The sequence below is a fragment of the Diaphorina citri genome, unplaced genomic scaffold (assembly GCF_000475195.1).
Source record: "Diaphorina citri unplaced genomic scaffold, Diaci psyllid genome assembly version 1.1 scaffold1992, whole genome shotgun sequence".
Classification (NCBI taxonomy): Eukaryota; Metazoa; Arthropoda; class Insecta; order Hemiptera; family Psyllidae; genus Diaphorina; species Diaphorina citri.
In genome coordinates this window covers 10,118-32,565 of record NW_007379418.1, presented here as the reverse complement: position 1 = coordinate 32,565, position 22,448 = coordinate 10,118, and the positions used below count along the sequence as shown (strand labels likewise).

Here is a 22,448-nt window from a genome sequence, read left to right as displayed (position 1 = left end):
CCCAGCAGCATGACTGCGGGATACGGGTTTGGTCGTGTAGTTACTATCATTATCATCATCATCATCATTATCATTATCGGAGTAGCTGTAAAATTTTCATAATGAACGTAAAGAGAAAATTGTTCCCTGCAAATGATGGTTTTAAAATACATATTGAAGTGATGGTGATGATTAGGAAGGTTGTTTTGTCAGAGACAATGTTGATGCTATATCTACAGATGTTGTTAACGTTTGTATTATTGTGTGTTGTTGCTGATACTTTCTAAGTTGTTAGTTTCTATTTATTCATTGGCGTTCCTTTTCTTCGCGTAACTAATACCTACCTACCTACTTGGTATTTCTCATCATTGCTAGACAATCTGTGGACATATCGCATGCTAATATCACTACTTACATATTGTACATTGTGGGTATATGTACATACCTATACTCAGACTCACAATGGAAAAGGAAGCACACGCTGAAAGCCTCTCGGTCGATTTTCGAATAAGCTGATTCCCTTGCGAGGAAAAGACAAGGCTGAGGAATTAGACATTGAAAACAAAAAAGGGAAAATATAGGGTTTCGAAAGAAAGGATAAAGGAGGAGGAGGAGGAAAAGGGGGAGAAGAAGGAGGAGAAGGAGTGTAAGAAGTATAGAATATAAAAGGTGGGGAGTGCTGATAATGCTCTCGCTTTAAATGGGGATGCAAGAACAAAGGAGAGAGAGAGAGATAGATGCTCTTGAGACCCTCATTGAAATCCTGTGCACAGCCATTCAACTCTAAGCACAAAGGTATCTTTAGAAGACGAAGAAGATGGTGAAGAAGGAGAGTGTGGAGGAAAGGGTAAGAATAAGAATTAGACGAAAAAGATGTAGAGAAGAAAAAAGGAAAGGAAGGGGAGGAGGAGAAGAGAAAAAACTAGAGGAATGTAAAGTAGATGGAGATGGAGAGGAAGGAGATGAAGACGAAAGAGAAGGTACCGAATGAAGGAAAAAAAAAGAGAAGTAGAAGAAGGAGGAGAGAAAAAAGAGAGACAAAAAACAAAAGGTAAAGGAAATGAAGAAGAAGGACAAGAAGACAAAAGACACGCGTGAGTGAGGAGAAGGAGGAGGAGGAGGAGGAGTAGACAAAGAAAGGTATGTGAGAGTGTGAGAGAGGGAGGAAAGGTTGCATTATTGAGAGAGATATGATATTACACACAGTAGGTAGAGCCGTATTTAGGGGGACAGAGCATCCCCCCCCCTTAAAATTCTGGCTACGGCCCTGAGAGTAGGTAGTTACATAGTATATTATATATACAGGCCAGGATCCAAACATACATACATAGGTATACCTACTTCTATCAACACGACAAAGCACAACATTCAGTTGCGCTTACTTGGGTGATGTTTCAAAGTCATAGAGCAGGAAAAATGAGGTGGAAGAAGAAATCAGCTGATTTTGCATTTTATTATCCAGTACAAAAAGCACTGTGGTGGGGATAAAAAAAGTGACCACAGTGGAATAGTTTGGATTAGGAAAAATTTCCGTTTCACATAAATAAAATACCCCTATAGTCGACGCCGTCGATTGACGAGGTGCATCTATGTTGTTAAGGCAGTGTACGATTTCAATCGACATCGATCGAGTTCATATACAGTCGTCAACTATGTGCAAACACGGCTAAAGAAATAAAAGAAAGATTGTAGCTCAAGGATTAGGCCAGCCACTATCAGGTAGACCTGACAGGTACGGCTGAAAAGGTCCGTCTGTCAGGTCTACCTGATACCTGATAGTCAATGGCTGGCTTTAGGTCAATATCAACCCCCTCCACTCTTTCAATACCAGCTTCCCCTTCCTCTACCCCCCCTGCCCCCTCTTGACTCATGATAGCCCCCACCCCTACTGTTGTGATATCCGCCCCTGTCCCCTCCCTGCTGATATCGATCCTGATAACCCCTATCTTGCTGGTAGCCGCCCCTGTTATCCTGTTGATAGCCCCGGTTGTCCTGATAACCCCCTCCTTGACTGTAACCACCTCCGTTTCTGTTGTTCTGATAACCACCTGGAAACAAATACCAAGAAGATACTAATTTATATTTCTCTGTATTTTGTACCATACAGAGGTAAAAAACTGTTAAGATTGTGACAAAACAAATAAATTGAATCTATCACAGATTAAGGATGGAGTCAAGTTAAAATTCAAGGTACAATTTCCACTTGATGTTGATGTATATCAATGGCAAATATTTCAATGTCACTTTTTATTATTATTATTATTATTTTAGGTCCTAAATGGAGAGTATTGAGAATTCCTGTCTGTAGAAATACAAATAATAAGTAGCAATAGAACAGTTGCGCTTACTTGGGTGAAAAAAAAAAAAAAAAAAAAAAAAAAAAAAAAAAAAAACTTACAGGTGCATAACATGCACTACAGGCTGAAATGTATGTCTTGACTTGGACTCAAACCAACAAACTGAAGGCATCTGGCATATACTAACCCCTAAACTACTGAGATTGGTTGTTTACTTACAATGGTGATGCTCATTTCATTCTTTGTATCAGGAAAGTTGACCCGATACATTCTGGCCGAGTTGACCTCATTTATTAGATAATCCAACAGGAGCATGCAGGTTTCTGGGGTTCGAAGTCTTGAGTTCACATGACCCTCTATCAGACATTTATATGGACACCCTGTCAATTCAAACCAATCAAACATTAAGTGAACTGTAAAACTCACTCAAAATGACAATAATAATAAAACATAAAATGAGAAAAAAAATCATTTCTCAAAAGATTTGTGGCAAAGCAGAGAGCGCTTTTTTTTTCTTCTTCTTTTTTTCTGATATCACAACATTACCAAGTGCTAAGCTAAAATAAAATCCGCCCCGGGTTGGGATTGAACCCCCGAACCAGTGCTTACAAGTTAGAAGTGGTACCCTCCAAGCTAACTGAGCTGACTGACAAATAGGTATTGAACTTTTGACCTCTACTTTTTCACAGTTTAGACTGTAGAATTTCCAACATTCTACATAGGTAAATACTCGTAAAGGCCCGTTCCCACTTCACGTTCGAAAAAAAATCGTGTCGTGCGCAAGTAGGAACACTCTCATTTATTTAAATTTATCTACAAGGACATTTTGAGTCTTTGAGTCGTTCGGGAAAAAAGTCGTGTCGTGTGTAGCGGGAAAACTCGTATAAATTACTATAGGACATTCGAAAAAAAAGAAAGAAAGATGAAACTCACGACAAGAATAACCGGCCTAAACCTCGTATAGTTGTATTTTATAATATAACTTTTTTTAAGTCAATATGGCTGAGCCAATGAGATTCCGGTTTGGACGACCACACATAATAAAATACGGCTTAACTTACCTCCACCACGCCCCCCACCCCCACCTGCATTGCGTTGTTGCCAACTCGGCATCTCAGGGGGCGGGGCCTGCTGTTCACTGGGTCTCCCTCCCCTATCTGGCACTTGTCCAATGATTACCTGAAAGAACAGGAATAAATCAAATAAATGTAAATGTCAAACCAAATACTTTCGAATGAATATAAAACGAACCAGAAAGCAAGGTAGAATAGAATAGAATATGTTTTATTTGCACATAAAATACATTGAAGTACATTGTACAATGGTCAATTTCTATATAAAATTCATATAAGATAATATAAAATTCAAAATAATTATATGATAGCTATTATACTATATTATTAATAACTTACTAAAAAGTCGATGATTCTAGCATTTTCGTAGACCACGATTGAAATGGCATGATCAAATTTACAAAGATATCACCAAAAGAAATCAAAATCCCAGTCTCATTGAAAACCAACAAAAATGTAATCATAGAACTTGGTGGAGAGGTTTTGTCAATAGTCGACCTGTTCTACCAAACAGTATGCATCAAACTTTGTTGTAAAGCAGAATAGAATGGAACTCCCAGTCTCATTGAAAACCAACAAAAATGTAATCATAGAACTTGGTGGAGAGGTTTTGTCAATAGTCGACCTGTTCTACCAAACAGTGTGCATCAAACTTTGTTGTAAAGCAGAATAGAATGGAACAAACCCGTACCTGTATTGTTTTGTACATGGTATCTTAAGGCTAAATAATTGAGAAATCACACTGATTAAACTCGTACCTTGTTTATCCTGCTCGAATGAGACTAAAATGTTTAAACAACAGCTTTTTCACAATTTTTGTATCACACCATTAGGTACCAAGTGTCTGGCTAGGGCACGTTAAACAGAGAGTAGACTAGTGTCTAGTTGTGGGCTATAATAGCCAGTTACGGAATCAATCATTTGATCCCGCCAGGAATCGAACCCGTCTCGCCAGCGTGCAAGTCGAGTGCAGTGACCACCTCACTATGGAAGCTGACTACTTACTTTATGTTGTTGTCGTTGTTGTTGTTGTTGTTGTTGTTGTTGTTTTAGCGGCTTTAACTTTCGCCGAATGGCGATAGCAGAATAAAGAAAGGATATCTTTTAGTATCTGCTGAGAATAAAATTCTTAACAATTTTATTATTATTATTATTAAAAAAAAAAAAATACATCGGCTGGGATCGAACCCACGCCCTCCTGATTCCCAGGCGAGCGTCTTGACCACTACGCCACCGAGGCAGGTGCAGTTATTAGTGCAGTACAGTCCAGAAAAGTACCGAATTTTGACTCCAATATACTGAAGTACTGTATTTTTTCAAAAGGTACAGAGTGTGTTTTTAGAACTCAGTACCTAGTAATGGTACCCATCAACCTAGGTAAGGGTACCTGGTACTCAATATGATGGTGGCGGGGGTACGTGAGATTAAATCCGGTTTTATACATGTGAATTGTGAATTGCATTCATACGTACATCTCTATGTACCTATACTTCCAGTGTATTGTTTATGATTTATGATAGAAATATAGAATCAAAAATTTTCAGAGTTTTGATGCTCTATTGTTTAAAAAAAGGTAAATATCTGAAACCTGTTCCCTTTTAATTACGTAAGAGGTACTTCTTTTCTATTCATTGGAATAGCAAAGTCATTTCAATTCCATTCATAGGTACATTCTACAAATCTACATTAGTATCAGCTTGGAGTGCTTGGACAAAAAGAGTCCGAGTGAGGTCTACAGTTCACAGAACTATTAGTAATCTTGACTTGGCGGGGCAGAGCACTACCGCGCTCCTTCCGGTAAATCTTGAACTCTGACGTCACGGCATACGCTCCCGTACACGATGACGTCACATCAAATGTCCCGAGCAAAGCTCCCTCGCATTAATCTGTTTGTGCGCATGCATTTCTGCGCAATTCATGTGTTTGTGCGCATACGTTTCTTCACATAGATCGTTCCTCTTCACATTCCGATGAAAGCAAACATTTTTACTGGTTTTGTTGATGTTTCATGAATACGAATGTCCATAATGTAAAGAATCATTAGTCATGTAAAATGCACATGACGAATTGATCTTTTTTTTTTCAAATCTTTTCTCAAAAAGAATGAAAAACGCTTTTCAATATTGTTGGAGTCTTATCATCAAAAACCCGGACATTTCCCAAATTTTCAAAAATCCCCCCGGACGCCGGACAAACATGTAAAAACCCGGACATGTCCGGGAAAACCCGGACGTCTGGAAACCCTAGTCCCACAGATAGATCCTAGTTAGCTGCCTATGGCTAGGCTGGAGTTAGCTGTTCTTCTCCCAGTTTATTTGCTAGTCTATTGTCTATGTGCCCTAGCTGGACCCTGCAAAGCTTGTGACTAAACTTACCCATAAAGTTCATAAACTTTTTATTGGATTTTCCAGGTAAGGTATTTCCTATTTCCTGATTTTATTTTGAAAAAAACTTTTGGAAAATAAAATCATATTACATGTGTGAACATAGCGCTTGATGACCGGTAAAAAGAGCAACCTAAAAAGTTCTGTGAGAAGCGAGCCACATATTCAGCAATCAGCGAATGAAAAAAAATATAAAAAAGTGAAAAAAAAAATCTGGAATATTCTGGAACAAAGAAAGAAAGAAAGAAAGAAAGAAAGAAAATTCGAAGAAAACTAATAAATTTGATCTTTTCTTTTGTACTTTTGAAATTTTTGAATTTGATTAAGATCTTTATATCCAAAGGAAAAACATTTAAATCTTTTTTATAAGGTAAGTCTTCCAAGATTAGTGATAAGGATCTAGGTACTAACCTAACCAGGAATTTTGCACTTTTTCATCTATGGTGCAAGTGATGCAACCTCAGGCTAAAAAATGTTAAAGTAGGTACCTAACTACTTTCTTGCCGCTTGTCGTAGACCACGTCATCACGTCAATGTGATGTTATTTCGGCCAGAAGTAGGGGGATTATGCACTTTCCACCAAAAAATCACATTGTAGACCACTATTACAGTTAGAACACTGTTACATATTATGAATGGCTTAGAGGCGGAGTGGACTAACTCCTAACTCCCAATTACATTACTTTCCTTCCTATAGGATAAGGAAAGTTAAAAACCGTTTTGAGAAAAAAGGACTCAAAGTTTAGGACTTGTTGCAAAGCCATCACTAAACCTACAACATATATCCTACTTGGATTTTTTTTTTTATTAAGATAAGAAAGGCATTTTTTTTTTTTTTTTTTTTTTTTTTCAAATTTCAACCTTGGTAAATCCAAGGTTGAAATTTGAAAGTTTATGAACGAGTTTGTTTCTTTGTAAATTTTTAATATTTGGTTTGCCTTTTATTCTTTCAGACAAAAACCATGGCTGATAATCAAGGAAGAGGTATGTGTTACTATTTCTACATATTATCTTCAAAGTTTGTTGTGTTTAGTATTTGTACTTTCCTTATAATACAGCAGGGCCGTATCCAGGATTTTGCCAAGAGGGGGGGTACAAGGGTCCAAACACTAATGGACAGGGGGGGGGATGCTCCAAATTTTTGAAGTCTTTCCTACAGCACAGGAGAAAAATGAAGCTCAAAGATAGGGGAGGGGGGTGGCTGGCCCCCCTTGACCCTATTTTTTTTTTATTTTTTGGAGTCTGATGTACAGTAAAGGAGAAAATGGAGCTCCCCCTAAATTCGGCCCTGATCCTATCCTTCTGTCTTGATGATGGATATCCTAGTGAATATTATAGAAATGAAAACACAGGTGATTGAATTTTGTTTTAAATCCTATTAACATTTCACAATTCTGACATTTCGAAATCCATCTTGAATTTTCTTGTTTGGAATTTGAAAGCACATTTTAAAGCTAGTCTTCATACATAGTTGGGAATTTTGAGAATTTCTTTAGAATATTCATGCCTTCTTTGATTTTGAGGATTTCTTCTAGAATTTTGGAGATTCATCATACCTTCTTAAAATTCTGTGCTCCCATATTTGCAGGTGGTGGAGGTGGGAAGAAAAAAGGGAAAGGAAGAGGTGGAGGAGGAGGAGGAGGAGGACAACCCCAGCAGGCTCCTGGGACTTCTGGAGATTTTCCTGCTCTAGGCGGAGGTCAGAGACAGCCACCACAGCAGCAACCTCGACAGGCCCAGCAACAGGCACCTCATCAGCAGCAGCAGCAGCCTAAGCCACATCCCCAACAAAAGCAGCAACCTCAACAACAACAACAACAACAACAACAACCACGACAACAACAACAACAACAACAGCCTCAGGCTCAACAACAAGCTCCGGGTGGTAAAGGTGGCAAAGGAAAAGGAGGTCCTGGACAACAACAGCCAACACCTGGAGCAGGAGCTGGAGATGTTGGTCCCCAGCCTCCAAAACAACAACAACCACCCCAACCACAACAACCACCCCAAGCACAAGCCCAAAAACCCGAGTCCAGTCAGCCAGAGCAAGGGAAACAACAAGGAGGAGGTGGAAAAAAGAAGGGCAAAGGAGGTGGAGATGCAAGCACTTCCAAAGGTAAGTTCAAGGTTGATTGACTGTACTGATAAGATATTCTTCTCATACTGATAAGATAGAAAAGAACCATGAAGTAATAATTATAAAATATTAGAGCAAAGTTATACATAGAGCAAGATTCTTGTCATGTGTTCTCCATCGAAGCTGAGGAAGACCCACTTCCATTCCTCTCAAAGTTTTAATGAAAAAGAAAGAAAATGAAAATTTTCTGTTCAAAAGAAATGAGGCTGTTGCTTCACCCTATATAATTAACACGGAGGAAAGCTCTCTCCTTCTTTTGTAATGTTGCCAAGATGAAAGTTTGTAAGACCAGTGAGCCAGATCCAAATCCAGGTCACACGGTATTACACCTAAGTACTGAAACTAATTCTAAGCAATTAATAAAAACAGCATCCCCATCTAAACTGTAAATTACATACATAAACTATACGTAATACTCAGAATACATTATTATACTTTGTATTTTTACTTTCTATTTTATCTGTAGAATACACAGTGTTTTTATACATTACATAAATAATTATGTAAACCAAGGGAGCAGTTATACATATATTTACAAGTATCCATATCCACCTAAACAGCTTTGTTAATGCTTTACAAAATATTACATAGCTAATTGTAATACTGGTTATGTCATCAAACGTCAGTATTTTACGCGTAATACCATATGACTGTATAATATGAGGTGCTAATATGAAGTGCCGTAGCTACTTCAGAATTTCAAGAGTTCAAATAAAAAATAAGTTAGAAACATATTAGTATCTAATATTATCGAACTGAGAAACAAAAGGACCTGCTTGTACCTAGTTCTCCAAATTTAGGTTCATTTTCCAATTCCAAAATCCAGAAATCCTTTGTGTTGCCAAAGCTCACAACTACCGATTACCGAACCGAACAGTTTTGTACGCAATGTGATTTTGATGAAATGAACCAAACATTATCTACTACCAAACAACAAGAGGTGATTTATCTCTTTAATTTTTCAGATCGTCAGGATCTAAAACAAAGGAGAGAGAGAGAGATAGATGCTCTTGAGACCCTCATTGAAATCCTGTGCACAGCCATTCAACTCTAAGCACAAAGGTATCTATAGAAGACGAAGAAAATGAAGAAGAAGGAGAGTGTGGAGGAAAGGATAAGAATAAGAATTAGACGAAAAAGATGTAGAGAAGAAAAAAGGAAAGGAAGGGGAGGAGGAGAAGAGAAAGAACTAGAGGAATGTAAAGTAGATGTAGAGGAAGGAGATGAAGACGAACGAGAAAGTACCGAATGAAGGGAAAAAAAGAGAAGTAGAAGAAGGAGGAGAGAAAAAAGAGAGACAAAAAACAAAAGGTAAAGGAAATGAAGAAGAAGAAGGACAAGAAGACAAAAGACACGCGTGGATGAGGAGGAGGAGGAGAAGGAGTAGACAAAGAAAGGTATGTGAGAGAGAGGAAAGGTAAGGATAGTTTCAGTGCAATAGGTTCCTTAGAGAGAAGGTTGCATTAATGAGAGAGATAATATGATGTTACATCACCCTAATATAATTAACACGGAGGAAAGCTCTCTCCTTCTTTTGTAATGTTGCCAAGATGAAAGTTTGTAAGACCAGTGAGCCAGAGACAAATCCAGGTCACACGGTATTATAGGTACCTAAGTACTGAAACTAATTCTAAGCAATTAATAAAAACAGCTTCCCCATCTAAACTGTAAAATACATACATAAACTATAGGTACGTAACTCTCAGAATACATTATTATACTTTGTATTTCTACTTTCTATTTTATCTGTAGAATACACAGTGTTTTTGTACATTACATAAATATGTAAACCAAGGGAGCAGTTATACATATATTTACAAGTATCCATATCCACCTACACAGCTTTGTTAATGCTTTACAAAATATTACATACCTAGCTAATTGTAGGTAATACTGGTTATGTCATCAAACGTCAGTATTTTACGCGTAATACCATATGACTGTATAAGTGTATAATATGAGGTGCTAATAATTATGAAGATTATGCAGCTACCGCAGCTACTTCAAAATTTCAAGAGTTCAAATAAAAAATAAGTTAGAAACATATTAGTAGGTATCTAATATTATCAAACTGAGAAACAAAAGGACCTGCTTGTAGTTCTCCAAATTTAGGTTCATTTTCCAATTCCAAAATCCAGAAATCCTTTGTGTTGCCAAAGCTCACAACTACCGATTACCGAACCGAACAGTTTTGTACGCAATGTGATTTTGATGAAATAAACCAAACAACAAAAGGTGATTTATCTCTTTAATTTTTCAAATCGTCAGGATCTAAGTTGAAACTGTGGATTATCTCTTTGCGGGATTTGCGACCCCTAATCTAAGTTGAAACTGTGGAGACACTTTTTCTGAATAATGCGTTCTAGAGTTCACCGAACCACTAGTTATTATCGGTATAGACACCTAACTTTATATCTTATATCTTTCCTCTATCACTTTTATTATCTACCCAAGTATACACTAAACTGTGGAGACACTTTTTCTGAATGCGTTCTAGAGTTCACCGAACCACTATTTATTATCGGTAGATACCTAACTTTATATCTTATACGTATATCTTTCCTCTATCACTTTTATTATCTACCCAAGTATACACTGCTGCTTTTTTAAAAAAAGGTTTGCTCTTGTCTAATAATATAAAAAAGTCCAATTTCGCAAAGGTACGCATGAAAAAATAAAGGGGAGTTCTTACTGTTTTTAATGGTCCCCCAGGGGCACATCAAATTTATGTGCAGCAGAATACAGAGCAAGTACATACCTTCGAAAAACGGAGAAAAAAAAAGAGCGAATGAAAATATTGTATTAAATAGATAGGTAGGTAACAAAACAGTTATAATAGTAATTACCGGCACATCAAATTTATGTGCAGCAGAATACAGAGCAAGTACATACCTTCGAAAAATGGAGAAAAAAAAGAGCGAATGAAAATATTGTAATAAATAGATAGGTAGGTAGGTAACAAAACAGTTATAATAGTAATTATATATTATGTAGATACAAAATGGATCATGGGAACTGAATAACTGAAACAACGCAGGTCTTATCCTGTCGAAATCGAACATGGAAGGAAAGATAGGATAGGAGAAAGCCAGCCGTTTCAAGAACGAACCTTATCTGTTTAGGCAACAGTTCGGCTCGGGCAGGAATCGAACCAGCAATCTAATACTTAAAAGGCAGGCGCCCCACCCCCTCCAAGTGAATAGGCTGTCGTATTTAACTGTTGCTTCCGGGATTCAAAATGGAGTCCACATACTTACTTACATATATTTACAACTTTGATTGCATAAGTTTATGTTTTACTAAAGTACCTAGCTGTTGAACTCACTTCTTCAATTTTGAATGCAAAATATTCAAGCATCTAAAGTTACAAAATTCTTGCATTAATAAAGAAAAGAAGAAAAATGAAATCTCAAGTGATACTCATGATTGTCTATAGCATTTTCAGAAATAAACAATATCGAGGTACCTATATGTACTAAGAACTGATCCACAATTCATATAATCTAAGTATGAGTAAGAATTGTGTTTTATACACTACCTATTACCTATTTATTAAGGGTGCGACCCTTCCGTGTAGGTAGAAAATCTCTGAAGAAGAAGCAGCACTCTGGTGGTAGCTGATGCGTGTTGTTATTCTAAGGAGCTTGTGGAAATTTCACCATCATTCTTCTTCTTTTGAGTGCCCTCCCCTCAACCCAACCCCGGGACCAAAACTGAAAAGTTGATAAAACTTTCTCTCATCGTATGTAAATTATAAATATTTAAAACTTTCCCTCTGTTGAGCGGCTGACAAAGCTCAAAGTTATTCAAAGTCTTTTGAAGTTCTTCCATCTCACGTCTCGCTTCATTTCACCTTACCCATGCGTCAGATCAGAGTAATAATATTCTAATTAACATATTCAGACATGAGTAACTTTATACCTTGTATCTTTCTCTACTCATCAAAATCATTATTTGTTTTAATTTTCTCTGATTACAAAAATTTCCCTCTTCATCTCAATCTACAGGGTGACCCAGAGTTACCTGAGGTTTTGATTTGCCCATAACTTTCTTATAACTTGTCGTAGCTTGTTGAAATGAACATCACTGTGAGTTCAGAATAAAATAAGGTTTGACGTCACGGCATACGCTCTCGTAGGCGATGACGTCACATCAAATGTCCCGAGCAAAGCTCCCTCGCAGGCAACACTTTAATCTGTTTGTGCGCATGCATTTCTGCGCAATTCATGTTTGTGCGCTTACGCTTCTGCGCATCTCCTGAAGTCTGACGTCAGAGTTCAAGACTCTGACGGAAAATAAAAATTGAATTTTCGACATTTTACAGTTATTATTTCGGAGTTTTGACCTCAGATTAGGATTTTTCCCAACTTTTTACATAGGAATCGACCATTTATTAACAATTTTTACCAACTGCTCCATTTTGTTAAGACCTCCATTGCTACAGTTGGCTCAGACTACTGTTGAGTCCGTTGTTATTAGGCCTGTGGGACTACAATATTTAGGTTTCATTACTATTACAGTCATGTGTTGGCACGGAGCAATACGGACCTTGACTATACCGGATTAGTCTTCAAGTAGGTTATAAGTAACAATTGACTGTAAGGTGGTCTGCTCAGGGACTACAGGATCCCTTGATTAGTCTCCTAGTATCATCACAGGTAACATTTGGCTGTAACATGAGATTATAAGACCGGGACTAAATTTTCGAAAATACCGCCAAGCGCAGCAACCATCTCAACCAAACATTTTGTGTTGCATCCTTGTCACATTTATGAACTACATACCAAATTTCAAGTCTCTAGCTTATACCGTTCCCGAGATATTGTTAAATTGCACCGAAAACCGCCAAAAAGCGGTAAAATGCTGCCAACCGTTGCACCGGTCTTAACCAAAAGTTTCGTGTCGCATCCTTGTCACATTTGACAGCTACATACCAAATTTCAAGTCTCTAGCTCTTACCGTTCTCGAGATATTTTGTTTACAGACAGACACACACACGGACCAATGGCTGAAACTTTGGATTTAGGCTCTAGGGACCTCAAAACGAGTTTTGACTAAAAACTGACCATTGAAAATTTGACCCAATTACATTACTTTCCTTCCTATAGGATAGGGAAAGTAAAAATGTGTCCTACATTGAGAGGTTGCCATGAAGGGGCCACGATTTTTTCCCCAGTTATACAGGTTTCCCACTTAGACAGGTTCGACTTATAATATAAGTACCTACCTTAATATTATGTATAAAATATACGTATATACCTAATCTAAGTTGAAACTGTGGAGACACTTTTTCTGAATGCGTTCTAGAGTTCACCGAACCACTATTTATTATCGGTAGATACCTAACTTTATATCTCCTGCACGCATTATTGTGTATTCAAATTCAAGCAACGTAGATAATTAGGAACGTTAGAAAATGACTTAAAGACTACGAAGAAGAAGAACAAGAAAAAGAAGAAGAACAAGAACAAGAAGAAGAACAAGGAAAGGAAATGAGTATGAAAAAAAAAATGTTAATGAATAATTCATGAGATGGGAGAAGAAAGAGAGAGATGGAATGAGGAAAACGCGGTGAAATAAATAGGAAGTGAGACAGAGAGAGCAATGAGAGGAGTGTGAGAGAGAGGGAGAGAGAAAGTAGAGTGTGAGACTGCGAGGTAGGGAGAGAGAGAGAGAGGAAAAAGAAGAATGCGAGGGAGTGAGAGAGCAAAACATAAAATATAATGCTTTTTGGAAACGAAATAGAAAACTCAAGGGAAAATAATATTTTTCTCTCTTTCTATCTCTGGAAGAACGCCAGTTGGGTCCCATGACCTTTTTTCTTAAGGTAGTCGACTACGAGTTGGGTCCTAGTAAAATAAATATTTTTAACAATATTTCAACGTTCTTCTTTCTGTTGTTCACAAGTAGAAGAAATGACCTTGTCAAACCCGGGACCCAACTGACTATCCTGTCTTCCTTCTCTCTTCGATTTCGGGACGATAAGACCATAGCAGTTACAGTTCCCTCTGTCAAACCTTTTTTTTTTTTAAAAAAATCCGGATAAACAAGGGGCACGCGGGCGAAAAAAAGGTTGAAAACCGCTGCTCTCAGCTAACTAGAGGTGTATTTTTCTTTTGGTAAACTTTCAGAAATAGAACCGATTCCGATGGCGCGACATCTTGGTCTTCCTATAGTTTAGTAGACTTCAGTACTGGCACTACAGGCGCCGTCACGCCAACAGAGGGGAAATTCCGAAAGAAAAATACAAATTGGGCTGGCTGTGAAAATCTCTGTTCACACATAACGCGTATTTTTTTTTGTGGCAACGTTGGAAAAAAGTGAAAATTTTTCCATTTCGTCCATTTTTTGTATTTTATTATTCACTTCCCCTCCTTTTCTTTTGGATATTTTTGGATTTGAGTGGAAAAATTTTCACCTCTGTTGGAAGAGAAAAAAACTTGTGTCATTTTGTCGCCATCTTTTAAAACGAATCCACATTTTTTTTTATTATTATTATTAGCATTTGAACGATGACAGACATTAAAAGTTTTTTTTTTTTTTTTTTTTCAATTTACTATGGTGCATCAACACAAATGTGATACAGAGATATCAAGCTTCATTGCTACAAATTAAAAACTGATTAAACACATTTTTTTCTCCTTTTTTTTTCAAGTTCAATAGAAGGTAAAAATCTTTTACCTAATTCTTTGAGAAAACTGCTCAGCTCCAGAAGTAGAGAACTTGAATCTTGTGTGGATGTGACATCCTCGTCTAGCTTCAAAAGAACCTTGATCTCCTTACACAACCAGGCAACCAACTTGGTGAATTCCACATTTTTCAGTCCACCATCAATACTCACTTTCAACTGTTCATGATTGGTGATCCTTGGGTAACTGAAAACAAATTTGAAGATAAAATAAAATCAGTGTTTTACCTACATAAAAATAACATCCCCAATAAGAAAGTAATAATAATACCAAGGGGGAATATTTAGTCTTAGTGGCTTATAGCTAGCTGATATATCAATAAACAATAAAGTAAGATAATAATAAAAAATAAAGGTAGATACTTACTCTAGAGTTCTTATGCCATCAAAGAGTTCTTCAAAATTCATTTTTAGTGTGGTTGATCCAATCAATTAAACATCTGAAAATAATAACAATGACCAGAATCATAAATATGTAGATATGTATGTCTAGCTGGGCAATTTTAAACAGGGAGTAGGCTAGTTAGTCTGGCTGGAAGTGGAAGACTTCACACAGGGAGGAGACTAGCCTGAAATTTCCCTTGCAAAAGAAATAGAGGTTGAGTGTGAAGGGCATCCACTTATAAATTTTTTGTTGCCAAAACCACATATCACATAGCCCAGGGCTGATTGAGTCTGACAAAAAATGCCCACCCCGGACCCTGCCTCTTTCTCTACCTTCAGGTAAAGAAAAATAAGTACTGCTGGAAAAAGGTCTCTTCTTCATTCCTCAACGGACCAATATCCTGTGCTTTACTACATCTGTAATCCATACATCAAATGGATCATTATGAACTGCAGTAACGAATGTGGGGACCTGTGCTCATTATCAAAAATCAGAGAGAAGAACCCTTTAAAAAACTGTATTGTTAGCTGATCTTTTCCCTGTAAGTATTTACTGGTCCCACATAGTTTTTTTTTTTTTGAAGAGATTTGATAGTAGGAACTGTAACTGCAGATGAGACATCGCGAAATGGAAGAGAGAAGGAATACAGGATAAGAGAAAGCCAGCCGGACAAACCTTATAATTATATGTATTTTAGGATAAAGTCTGCCCCGGGCGGGAATCGAACCGGCGACCTAGCGCTTAGAAGGCAGGCGCGTCAACCCAAAGCTAACTATAGACTTCTTCACATACCTGAACTCTGACAAATGAAAATTTAATTTTAGACTTTTTACAGTTATTTTTTCGGAGTTTTGACCTCAGATTTGGATTTTTCACAACCTGTTTCATAAAAATCAACCTTTTAATCATAAATTTTGCCCAAACGCAACTGCTCCATTGGTGTTGATATAGCTCTCTTAGAAACTTACCTCCTCGGTTATCATGCTGATAGCCCACCGTGACCTGATAGTTATTGTTGCCCGGTGTCCAGCCAGCTTGCACCCTGGACCCTCCCCCCGGCGTGAAGCCACTGTCTCTCCTCTGATCTCCGCCACTGTTGAAACCTCCACCTCCACCCCCACGTCCTCCGCCCCCTCCTCCTCGACCTCCACTAAAACCTGTAAGGGGAAAAAGAAAAAAAATCATTTCTCAAAAGATTTGTGGCAAAGCAGAGAGCGCTTTTTTTTTCTTCTTCTTTTTTTCTGATATCACAACATTACCAAGTGCTAAGCTAAAATAAAATCCGCCCCGGGTTGGGATTGAACCCCCGAACCAGTGCTTACAAGTTAGAAGTGGTACCCTCCAAGCTAACTGAGCTGACTGACAAATAGGTATTGAACTTTTGACCTCTACTTTTTCACAGTTTAGACTGTAGAATTTCCAACATTCTACATAGGTAAATACTCGTAAAGGCCCGTTCCCACTTCACGTTCGAAAAAAAATCGTGTCGTGCGCAAGTAGGAACACTCTCATTTATTTAAATTTATCTACAAGGACATTTTGAGTCTTTGAGTCGTTCGGGAAAAAAGTCGTGTCGTGTGTAGCGGGAAAACTCGTATAAATTACTATAGGACATTCGAAAAAAAAGAAAGAAAGATGAAACTCACGACAAGAATAACCGGCCTAAACCTCGTATAGTTGTATTTTATAATATAACTTTTTTTAAGTCAATATGGCTGAGCCAATGAGATTCCGGTTTGGACGACCACACATAATAAAATACGGCTTAACTTACCTCCACCACGCCCCCCACCCCCACCTGCATTGCGTTGTTGCCAACTCGGCATCTCAGGGGGCGGGGCCTGCTGTTCACTGGGTCTCCCTCCCCTATCTGGCACTTGTCCAATGATTACCTGAAAGAACAGGAATAAATCAAATAAATGTAAATGTCAAACCAAATACTTTCGAATGAATATAAAACGAACCAGAAAGCAAGGTAGAATAGAATAGAATATGTTTTATTTGCACATAAAATACATTGAAGTACATTGTACAATGGTCAATTTCTATATAAAATTCATATAAGATAATATAAAATTCAAAATAATTATATGATAGCTATTATACTATATTATTAATAACTTACTAAAAAGTCGATGATTCTAGCATTTTCGTAGACCACGATTGAAATGGCATGATCAAATTTACAAAGATATCACCAAAAGAAATCAAAATCCCAGTCTCATTGAAAACCAACAAAAATGTAATCATAGAACTTGGTGGAGAGGTTTTGTCAATAGTCGACCTGTTCTACCAAACAGTGTGCATCAAACTTTGTTGTAAAGCAGAATAGAATGGAACAAACCCGTACCTGTATTGTTTTGTACATGGTATCTTAAGGCTAAATAATTGAGAAATCACACTGATTAAACTCGTACCTTGTTTATCCTGCTCGAATGAGACTAAAATGTTTAAACAACAGCTTTTTCACAATTTTTGTATCACACCATTAGGTACCAAGTGTCTGGCTAGGGCACGTTAAACAGAGAGTAGACTAGTGTCTAGTTGTGGGCTATAATAGCCAGTTACGGAATCAATCATTTGATCCCGCCAGGAATCGAACCCGTCTCGCCAGCGTGCAAGTCGAGTGCAGTGACCACCTCACTATGGAAGCTGACTACTTACTTTATGTTGTTGTCGTTGTTGTTGTTGTTGTTGTTGTTGTTGTTTTAGCGGCTTTAACTTTCGCCGAATGGCGATAGCAGAATAAAGAAAGGATATCTTTTAGTATCTGCTATACACCGGGGTGATGGTCTCTAGCCATGTTTAATTGGCTCATCCTGAACCGCAGTCAACCATCGTGAGGACTTGTGCTTGGTCTTTAGCAGAGAGAACCCTTTGTAGAACTGCCAGCTCGCTACGCTGGTTAGGGTTAGCTGTTCTCCTCCCTGTTTATAGTCCCACAGCCAGACGCTAGTCTACTCTCTGTTTAACGTCCCCTAGCCAGACGTATTACTCACTTTATTGACACCACTGCTTGTGTTCCGTCGTACATTAGAGTTTGAAGTTTTCTCAGCAATAGCTAGATCTTCCCGGGCAGCCAGTAGATCGGCTAGTGATACAGTAGGGTCGGGTGATAGTTTGTCCCGCTTCTCTGAGTATACCTTCTCAATGACAGCTTCCTTGCCTTTCAGCCGATCTGACCACTGGAAAGGAAATCATTATCACTTATTAAATCTAAAATCTAAATCATGATTTCCCTGTGGTGATGCTGGGAGCTTCTTCACCATTTTTGTGGATATCACAGCATTACTAAGAGCTGACATATCTAAAAAAATTCTTTTTACTCTGGTAATGCCGCCACTGGTCGCTACTCGATTAAAACAGCTACTCAATTGTCCTCACGAGGCTGGGTGCACCCCGAATTCCAAACACAGGGTCGAAAAAACTCCGACCCCGCAGGGAATCGAACCCAGGACCTCCGGAGGGCGAGTCTAGTGTGATAACCACTCGCCCACGGAGGTTTATGGTTTTCTAGTTTGTTTCCTTGATTGAGCAGTGCTATTTCTATGCGATGAACTAATGCAGTGAGATACATGCTACAATGGGAACAGGTCAAAACTTCAACACCCTGGAAGCTTTTTTTAGGGGAAAAAATCCCTCTTCCCCACCTTGAAAGACTCTATTGTGCAGTCCAGCCGGGTCAGGAGCATTTCTCGCCTCAGCCTATACTCCTCTGCCATTTCGTTCTGAACTTGCATCAGAGTTTCCCATTGTTTCGGTGACAGCTCTCCGTTGAACATCTGTTTGCCTACCAGGGCAGGTGGCGCAGTTTTCAAGATTTCCGAAACCTGTGAGTGATAGTAAGAGGTCAATATTAAATTTTTATTACATAATACCTACCTATTATACGAGTATTACCTATCTTTTTTTGTGAACAATCATTTTAAGAGGGGACTAACATCTTGGATCTTTATCCCTCTGGAAATAACTCAAAAATCATTTATTAGAAACAATTTTATTTATTTATTTTTATTTTTTACTGTAGCAAAGTGATGTTTAAATTGAGTAATTTACTTTCTAAAGTCAGATATTGACTTTTTATTAATTGAATTCGATATTTTCACTCCCTAAAATGAAGGTTCCTACAGGAAAAAAAAGGGAGAATTTCTTGACTTCAATTCTAAACTAACAGTATTGCACTAAAAAATAAATAATAATAAACAAAAGTAGGTAATGCTTGTCAAAGTGCATATGTAGGGAGTAAAGCATACAAGTTAAGTGTGATTGGATGAGTGCTTGGGATATCACAGTACTCACTTTAACAAGAACTCTGCCAAACAGTTGTTCCGGGGAAATATTCTCAGGTGGTTTATTAAACTTAAGTGCCATCAGCATATCACGCAGGTATTTGGCTGTACTGGATTCATTCTGTAAAGAGGGATCTGCTTTATAAAACGATTACCTATTTGGAATAAGTAGTATAGAATACACCCTGTTTATACTGCCAGAATGAGAATGATTCTAGAATCCATTAAATCAGGATTAGTTGGATTCCATGGATTAAAAAAAAAAAAAAAAAAAAAAAAAAAACTAAAAGGTGCAAAAAATACACAACAGGCTGAAATGTATGTCTTGACTTGGACTCAAACCAACAAACTGAAGGCATCTGGCATATACTAACCCCTAAACTACTGAGATTGGTTGTTTACTTACAATGGTGATGCTCATTTCATTCTTTGTATCAGGAAAGTTGACCCGATACATTCTGGCCGAGTTGACCTCCATTTATTAGATAATCCAACAGGAGCATGCAGGTTTCTGGGGTTCGAAGTCTTGAGTTCACATGACCCTCTATCAGACATTTATAGTGGACACCCTGTCCATTCAAACCAATCAAACATTAAGTGACTGGTAAAACTCACTCAAAATAACAATATAATAAAAATGAAAAGTATTGTGGCCTTGTAACCATTGGGATGACAGACATTAAAGTTTTTTTTTTTTTTTTTTTTCAATTTACTATGGTGCATCAACACAAATGTGATCCGAGATATTCAAGCGTTCATTGCTACAAATTAAAACTGATTAAACACATTTTTTCTCCTTTTATTTTTCAAAGTTCAAATAGAAGGTAAAATCTTTTACCTAATTCTTTGAGAAAACTGCTCAGCCCAGAAGATAACTTGAATTGTGTGCTGGACTTCCTCTAGTACTGGCAACATAAGAACCGTCGTATGCTCTTATACACTACTCTCGATTGCGCAAACCCAGGCTATGGTGATATTCAACTTCATTTTTACGTCTTTACCATCGCTATAGATCAGATTGTCAACTTTGTTCATTCGTGTACCTTGGCTTACTTGAAAACAAATTTGAAGATAAAATAAAAATCAGTGTTTTACCTACATAAAAATAGACATCCCCAAATAAGAAAGTATAATAGTACCAAGGGGATATTTAGTTCTTAGTTGGCTTATAGCTAGCTGATATATCAATAACACATAAAGTAAGATAATAATAAAAAATAAGGTAAGATAGCTTACTCTAGAGTTCTTATGCCATCAAGAGTTCTTCAAAATTCATTTTTAGTGTGGTTGATCCAATCAATTTAAACATCTGAAAATAATAACAATGACCCATAATTCATAATATGTAGTATGTATGTCTAGCTGGGCAATTTTAAACAGGGAGTAGGCTAGTTAGTCTGGCTGGAAGTGGAAGACTTCACACAGGGAGGAGACTAGCCTGAAATTTCCCTTGCAAAAGAAATAGAGGTTGAGTGTGAAGGGCATCCACTTATAAATTTTTTGTTGCCAAAACCACATATCACATAGCCCAGGGCTGATTGAGGCTGACAAAAAATGCCCACCCTGGACCCTGCCTTTTTCTCTACCTTCAGGTAAAGAAAAAAAAGTACTGCTGGAAAAAGGTCTCTTCTTCATTCCTCAACGGATCAATATCCTGTGCTTTACTACATCTGTAATCCATACATCAAATGGATCATTATGAACTGCACTAACTGCAGTTAACGAATGTGTATGTGAGGACCTGTGCTCATTCTCAAAAATCAGAGAGAACCCTTTGAAAAACTGTATTGTTAGCTGATCTTTTCCCTATACCCTATAGGTATTTACTGGTCCCACAGATAGATCCTAGTTAGCTGGAGAACAAAATGGGGAAGAAATACCCTTTTATTTTGAAATTAAATAACACAAATTAAGAAAAAAAAAAAAAAAACACGTCTTCGATATTGTAATCTTAGTCATTAGTCTCATTATTTGAACACTTTCAATTACCTCTTTCTCTGATAAAGTCGGATTTCCTTGAAAAATAGGGAAAACCCCCCATTTTTGAAGTTGAAATAATAGAGAGTTGATATAATGGAGGTTGATATAGGTAATCGAGTTTCTACTGTAATATAATTCTCCAGGTCCCCACACTTCCATTCATCTGACAAAACAAAACCTCAGTCGACCACACACATAACTTCTTGGAGGAAGTGTTGTGAATGTCACACATTATAATTAGCTTTTCATCAAATAACTTGTTTGAAAAGGAAGCTTTGTACGACTGTCTTTTGTTGTTTAATTATCTCAATCTTTTCTTGGGAGATGAAACCGGTACGATGCTACCAATACTTAATAAAGCTCAAGTATATCAAACCTACTTGACATAAATTTGCATGTAAAAGCTTAAAAGTCTCAAATAAAGGAATTTTAATTGTGTTGAGCATAAATGCTTGTCACAAATGTCGTCCCCTGCTTAATACACTACGCTAAATTTTATGACTTCACTTGGACTCGAACCTTATTCAACCTACCTACCTACCTAAAATAATATCAGAAAATATCTTCCTATAAGTACAAGTAAGTATCTAATTATTACCTAAAGTAGGTACATGTACAATAATGTACATACTACCTAAAACTTCTGAGCCAGAAACTGTAGAAAGTTCCTCTGGAAAAAGACAAGAAATCTATGGATGGCACTTCACTTCACTTTGTTGAGAAGTACAAGTTTAGTACTAAGAGCACACAACAAACATTGCAAAAACATGATAATGAATACTAAAGGCAAACAAATTAAAACTCTGTCGCATAATAAACAAGAAGAAGAACCAGAATCTGCTTAGAGAAGGGGAGAAATTAATGAAGAAGAAGGAGAAGAAGAAAAAGAATATGAAGAAGATGATGAATAAGTACCTAGAAGAAGAAGAAGACATGAAATAAGGAGGTGAGGAAATGGAAGAAAAAGAAGAAGAAGAAGAAAGAGGGGGAGGAGGCGAAATGGAAGAAGAAGAAGAACATAAAACAAGAGTGTAGAAATGAGAGGAGGATTATGGAGGAGGATTTTCTGAAAATTTGCAAAGTTTTGTTTAAATTTAAAGCACAAAGACTTTCAGGGCTGGAGATGAAAGTTTTGGTAAAAGTGAACTTTACGTAGTCTGGGGTTTATGAAATTTACTGTCAAAGGCATACTTTTTGCCTTGTTTTTCTAACCAGGGTCTGAAATCAAAATTAACA

At 37.4% G+C, this 22,448-nt stretch overlaps 2 protein-coding genes across 2 annotated transcripts; one reads left to right on the top strand and one right to left on the bottom strand.

The window, feature by feature from the left end:
• Positions 1-1,490: 1,490 nt before the first annotated feature.
• LOC103517844 (protein FAM98A) lies at positions 1,491-19,780 on the bottom strand. Its single transcript, XM_026829811.1, is given in 9 exon segments — positions 1,491-1,704; positions 1,761-2,027; positions 15,912-16,100; positions 16,718-16,835; positions 17,943-18,128; positions 18,594-18,773; positions 19,243-19,353; positions 19,639-19,707; positions 19,709-19,780. Coding segments are annotated over 8 exon segments (1,107 nt in total). The 5' UTR covers positions 19,736-19,780; the 3' UTR covers positions 1,491-1,704; positions 1,761-1,800.
• On the top strand, positions 5,920-7,884 carry LOC108253505 (glutenin, high molecular weight subunit PW212). The gene is made up of 3 exons (XM_017447601.2): positions 5,920-6,103; positions 6,687-6,717; positions 7,322-7,884. Exons 2-3 carry the CDS (start codon positions 6,696-6,698, stop codon positions 7,867-7,869), a joined length of 570 nt encoding a protein of 189 aa, XP_017303090.1. The 5' UTR covers positions 5,920-6,103; positions 6,687-6,695; the 3' UTR covers positions 7,870-7,884.
• Positions 19,781-22,448: the final 2,668 nt, after the last annotated feature.